General features: G+C 44.6%; 1 protein-coding gene across 1 annotated transcript in view; it reads left to right on the top strand.

Annotated features, from left to right (window-relative positions):
* Cfap61 (cilia and flagella associated protein 61) overlaps positions 1 to 6,211 on the top strand; it is a 273,504-nt gene that overhangs the window by 9,975 nt on the left and 257,318 nt on the right. The window contains exons 2-4 of the mRNA XM_028756974.1: positions 2,207 to 2,357; positions 5,092 to 5,168; positions 5,938 to 6,005. Of these exons, the coding sequence (XP_028612807.1) occupies positions 2,207 to 2,357; positions 5,092 to 5,168; positions 5,938 to 6,005 (296 nt within the window). The remainder of the gene's footprint in view (positions 1 to 2,206; positions 2,358 to 5,091; positions 5,169 to 5,937; positions 6,006 to 6,211) is intronic.

The following is a 6,211-nucleotide window of genomic DNA, read 5'->3' as shown; positions in this document are numbered from 1 at the left end:
GAGAGAGAGAGAGAGAGAGAGAGAGAGAGAGAGAGAGAGAGAGAGAGTATTGTGAGTATTAGTTAGTTCCAGGACAGCCAGGGCTACACAGAGAAACACTCTAGAAAAAAACCAAAAAATAAAAAAATAAAAAAAAAATAAAAAGAAACAGTGATCATGAGAGTGATCACGGGACTTTGTTTATGATGAGCAGTGTTGGCGCACGCCTTTAATCCCAGCTCTTGGGAGGCAGAGACAGGGAGATTTCTGAGTTCAAGGCCAGCCTGGTCTACAGGGTGAGTTCCAGACCAGCCAGGGTGATAGAGGGAGAGGGGAGAGGGGAGGGAGAGGGGAGAGAGGGAGGGGGAGGAGGAGGGGGAGGGGAAGGGGAGGAGGGGGGAGAGAGGGAGAGGGAGGGGAGAGAGAGATGTGGGGAGAGGGAGAGGGAGGAGACAGAGAGAGAGAGAGACTCTTGATGAACTATTTTAGTCAAATGATTTGAGGTCAAGTAATAAAAATAGGGCTACACACGGTATGGACTCCACACTTGTGTTTCTTCTTTTAAGATTTATTTATTTTACGTGTGTGAGTGTTTTCCCAGTGTGTGTTCGTGTGTACCACATGCATGCCTGGTCCCTTGGATGTCAAAGGAGGGCACTGGATTCTCTGGAAATGGACTGAGGGGTGATCATAAAGCACAGTAGCTCCTGACATCTGACTTTGAAGTAGTCATTAAGATGATACAAAGCAAGTGATAATTGCCTGTCAGTTTATATGCAAATGTTCTTCCTGTAATAAGCTATAGACTGAGTCATAGTGTTTGCTGTCTTGGTATGCCACAGGGCTGGCAGGTAGGTAGAATGTTAAGTCAGTTCCTTGGGACAGTCCACCATTGTACGTGCTGGAAGGTGCCATTTCTCACACTGGGATTGATGAAGGTGCCAGGAAACCTTAGCTTACACGAGACTCCTCTGGGTTTCTGTTTCTGCATCTCTATTAGCTGATGCTGCATGATGGCAGGACTTGGTTGTCAGGGTGACACATTTGGGAAGGACCCTCAGTTCAGGAACTGCCTCCATCACCTTGACCCCAAGGGAGTGTCTGTGAGCATTTTCTTGAGTTCTAATTGATAGAGAAGGCCACACCACGCTGAGTGGTACCTGGTATGAGAAAGGTAGGTTGGGGCTGGAGAGATTGTTGATCACTTAAGAGCACTTGTTGCTCTTCCAGAGGACCCAGGTTCAGTTCCTAGCCATCTCCAAGATATCCAACACCTCTGGGTTTCTACATTCACACACATTATTAAATAAATAAATAAATAAATAAATAAATAAATAAATAAACTTAAAAGGAACTTTAAGCAAAAGGAAGTTAGCGAAGGGGCTAGAGATGCAGCATGATGGTAGAGTACTTAGCTACCATTGGCAAAACCCTAGGTTCAAAAGTTCAATCCCGAGGGTAGGGGTGGGGAAGAGAGAAGAGAGAACTTAAAGGTGCACCCTCAAGCATAGGTGTGTGCTCAGCGTGTGCCAAGGAGCATGCCAGTAAGCGGTATTCCTCTGTGGTTTCTCCTGTAAGTGCCTGCCTTGAGCTCCTGCCCTGACTTTCCTTGGTGATGGTCTACGACCTGGAATTATAAGATGAAATAAACCCTTCTGTTCCTGAGTTGCTTTTGGTCCTGGTGTTTTTACCAGCAGTAGAAAGCAAACTGATGACTACAGATGCTTAGGTGCTATGTGACTCCGACTTGGGACATGGGCTCTAGGCTTAGAAAAAATGCATAAGAATGCCAATAAAGCTGGAAGCAAACAGCTTTGCCACTGTGCACAGGAGACCAGCCCATCCTAGTTTGCCCAGGGCTTTGCTGGCTTTTGACATGACATCTCATATCCTGAGTATCATGTCAGTCTCAGAAAAGGACAGTTGGCCACTGTAACTGTGTTAGGAGAAAGTGTTCAATGGAAAGGTCTTCTGCTCAGTGTGCCAAGGAAGGCTTTTAGATATTTACTATGATAAACACAATGCTTCTGGCAAAATATAATTTTAAATAACAACCTGATGACTTCACATACCCTGAACAAGCACACCCAAACTTTCAGCAACATTGTTCTCCCCCTCCAGGTGTAATGAGAAACAGGTCCCAAGCTCCAGTGGCCTGGAGGAAGGAGGAGATGGCCTGCCTTCACCTCACTTTTGGTTGTCTCTTTTCATGTGTGCATTTTCACAGAGAAAAGGCAAACCTCGCTGTTACCGTCTGCAACGACAAGGAAGAGATCATGGCCCACTCCATCTTCCTGGACTATCCCAACTGGAATGTCGCCAAGCAGGACGACTGGATCTCAGTGTTCAGGGAACTTGACAGAGAAATCCCATGCACAGTAAGAAAGCACAAAGCACGTTGATTAGAACAGTCCGCCTGTGGAAGGGAGGGCCTGGTTTCAGACCAGTGTCATTCAGTTTCTGAGTCGAGAAACCCAACTGATATAGAAAGCATCACAACATTTAAAAACAAAGCGATAAGATGCTGGAGCCAGGAGGCCAGAGTGACAAGATGGGTACAAGGTAGCCCCATCAGCCAGCTGCCCCCACGGCCTACCTCATGCTTTTAAATTAATAAGAGCTACAAGCAAGGAATTTGTCAGATATGTGCATCCCACTGATGTTTCCATGTTCTTGTGTGAGGGTCCTAGGAAGGCCCCTGTCACCTAAAAATGACAACAGAGCCTCAGACTTAGTAATTTTCTGTAACGTTTAAAATGTCCTGGTAGCGTGTGGTACCTTTGATTTCAGGAGGCCGTTATGGATTTGAAGTTAGCTAGTCTGAGCTGAGCTGTGTGATAAGTATAAAACATACACTAGATTTGAGGTACCCAGTAGAAAAATGTGTAAAGTATGCCATTAGTGATTTTTTTTATATTAATAATTCAGGTATGGTTGCACATGCCTAAAATCACAATAATTGAAAGGCAGAATCAGGAGGATTGCTGTGAACTCAAGTTAGTATTATGTAGTAAGTGGCCAGCCAGGTCTCTGTCACAAGACCTTGTCTCAAAGCAAATAAATAATCAAGTACAATAATTTGCATATTATGTGTTAATTATATAATGAACATGTTAGGTTAAATAAAACACTTAAAACTAATGTGCTTAGTCATCCTTATTCTTGGGTATATGTGTGCTTATGACTAGGATGTTTATGTACATACACATTCATATGGATAATCTTGCTGAATCTATGACGTGGCATGTCTGTGGAGGTCAGGGCAGCCTTAGGTGACAGTCCTTGCCTCCACTGTATTTGTGCCAGGGTCTCAATTTGTCGTTTTTTCTGCTGCCCAGAGTAGCTAAGCCTCAAGCTCCCAGGTGTTTGCCTTTCTCCTACTCCCATGTTCATGTAGGAGTGCCAGGATTCTAGACAGGTGGATTACATGTCCGTCTTTTCTTTGTGACTTTTGGGGATTTGAACTCAGATCTTCACACTTGCTGAGCAAGCACTTTTACCCACGGAGCTGTCTCTCCAGCCCAACTCTATTCTTTTTCAATGTATTTGCCAGAAAAATGTGGAGTTACATTTTGGTTTGCATCTGTAACATTACTTTTCTGTTGAGCAGCACTGATTAAGTCTTAATTAAACCCTCAGCGTATTGTCTATCCCGTTAGCATTTGCAACCAAAGTAATGGTTTTTGTCTTAAAGACATTTAGAGAGCAAATCCTGAATTTTCTACATAAATCAAGCAAGCAGTAAGCCATATACTCTAAGGCCATCCCTGGTTGATGCTAAGCAGCTGTTCAGAAAGGTTATGGGATTAAAGGATTAACACATAGAAAGTGCTTAGAACCCTATTGTATGTTGTTATCTGGATTTGGAGTCTGTGCTGTGTGCTTTTGGGGAATTTTCAAGGTTATAGGTCAAACTCACAATTCTTCTCTTGCCAATTCCTGCTGAGTGCTTCTGAGTCACACTGTCTAACAGAAGTGGAGACAGCACATAGCTACGAGGTTGGTAACCCAAGGGTACCTAGAAAACTACAGACAACTCTTTTCATCTTCAGGTTCCATACCCATGGATTCAACTGACTAGTGATAGAAAGTGTTGTTTTGTTTTTTTTTTTAAAATGTACATGAATCGAACACATGCAGAGCTTCTTATTATTTCCAAACAACACAGTAGAACATCCCCTCGAGCCACACTTAAACAGAGACATATGCTAGTTGTACACAGATACTACACTATTTGAAAGAGGGACCAGAGTCGAGTACCCACCAATTTTGGTATCTGCAGAAGGCCAGGAACCAATATCCAAAACTGACATGAGGGAGGGGCAGCTTTACTAGGAAATTGAGAAACACAGAGTTCCCACTTTCCCAATGCAAACCAGCACTACTCTGAGCAGTCAGCTACATCTGCGTTTTTTCTAGAATGTTCATGAACACAGGGACCGAGAGATGGCTATTTGGGAGTACTGTTATTGTTTAGGTCAGTTAATCTCCAAAGGTTAAAAGGATGGAGCTCTTACAAAGCTCGGCTGCTGAAAGTCAAGTGAGAGACTTCCTTCCCTGAGTTTTTAACTCCCAGGTTTTCAGGATCCCAGGAGTAATCATTTGATTTGGACTCTGGGAATGTTGAACAACAACAAACAAAAAAAGCCTTTGGATTCCTAATGTGGCATCTGCCTTCCATCCTTCAATTTCATAAGAGAATCTCTCCCCCGTGTCTCATGAATAGAGCAGCAGCTGCTGGATCGGGAGCCCCAGGGAAAGGGTGATTGTTTTTCACTTGGCATAGACACCCCCAAAGGCAAGACTATGGAGTCCATAATCGATTTCACTCCCCTGCAGGCTCTTTCCTACCCACAATTCATCCGTAAGGGCCGGAGCAAGGACCGGGTACTCTAGACTCATAGCCCTCATTTCCTTAAATAATTCTGTGCTAGTCAGACAGAAGGCAGTGAGCGAAGTGTCCAGGGGGCTCAGACTGCTATCTGGGTGTCTTGTCATTTTGTTGTAAGCTGTCACCCACACGTGCTGTCCAGCTCTGCCCTTGGGACTGCTCTGAGCCCTGCTATGTCTAGGTCCAGACTTTCACTCCCGTCTTTTTTTTTACCCCTGTAGCCTCTGAATACGCTATTTATGCACTTCTTTGTGGCTGTGGACGAGTATGCCACTGGCTGCCTCAAAGAGATCATCCGGTGAGTGGAGGGCACCTTAGAGATGGTGAACATGAAAGATGCCCTGAGAAATATTTTTCAAATGACATGAGGCATTTAATTTGCTTATAGTTTATCATAATGCTAATCCTCTTACTTTAATAGCAGCAGTAAAGAAAATAATCGAATTCTTCAAATTTGTTGTCTAACAAGCCCTCATTTTAAACTGCTACCCCTCTGAGGCCAACAGGTAGTACAGTAATTTAAAGAAATGGATTGGAGTGGTCAGGAAGGAGCCACGCCTCACCAACTTAGATGTTTTCAAAATAAGATTTCCTCGCTCTTCTCTTTAGAAATTCGTATGGGCACGACAACCTGCAGTAGCATCCTGAATAATAGAGTGTGTGGAAAGATGATGAGCCGAGCCGTCAAGTCATGGCGATGTCGCTGACAGCCTGTACAGACCTCCGGGTGGGGGTGGGGGTGGGAGTGGCTCAGCTTTCAAATGACTATGTAATGTCACACCAGACCATCCAGATGCCAGGTCAAAGGTTAATGTCAGCAGAAATCTGGCGTGCTGCTCGGACATCATGCCCTTTTATTCCCTCAGCCTCCACCAGACTGACAGGAGAGCAGCTCTTTGGAATTGAAGGAAAAGTAGAGGGGGAAGAAAGTAGCCTGGGAGACACTCTGGCCTTGGCAGACAGGGAGCAACTGAGCCCATGTGACTTTCCAGACACATCATTCCTCAGGGGCAGGGAGTGTGAGTGCTTTGTTATTAACACTGTCCCACCCTGTCTTTCCTCTCCAGGACTGTGTTCAAGGCAGTACCAGAACTGTACTTCATATTCCTTATAGTGCCAACATATATAAGCCTAGGTAAGGTCCTCAACAGCCCAGTGTCCCCAGTGCTGACAGGGAACTTAAGCTTAAAGTAGCACGCTTGCGAATGGGAAAGAAGATTGGTCACCAGACTGGAAGCATCTCATGTGTATACTTGATTATGACCAGTAAGGCTCCGTGTGGAACGGGGACCACATTTTGTTCTGACGTCCTAAAGTTATCCCTTGATTAAACAAGGATAC

The sequence above is a fragment of the Grammomys surdaster genome, unplaced genomic scaffold, assembly GCF_004785775.1.
Source record: "Grammomys surdaster isolate TR1022 unplaced genomic scaffold, NIH_TR_1.0 129, whole genome shotgun sequence".
NCBI classification, from domain to species: Eukaryota; Metazoa; Chordata; class Mammalia; order Rodentia; family Muridae; genus Grammomys; species Grammomys surdaster.
Note: the sequence above shows the minus strand (reverse complement) of the source record. Positions and strands in the feature narration are given on the sequence as shown.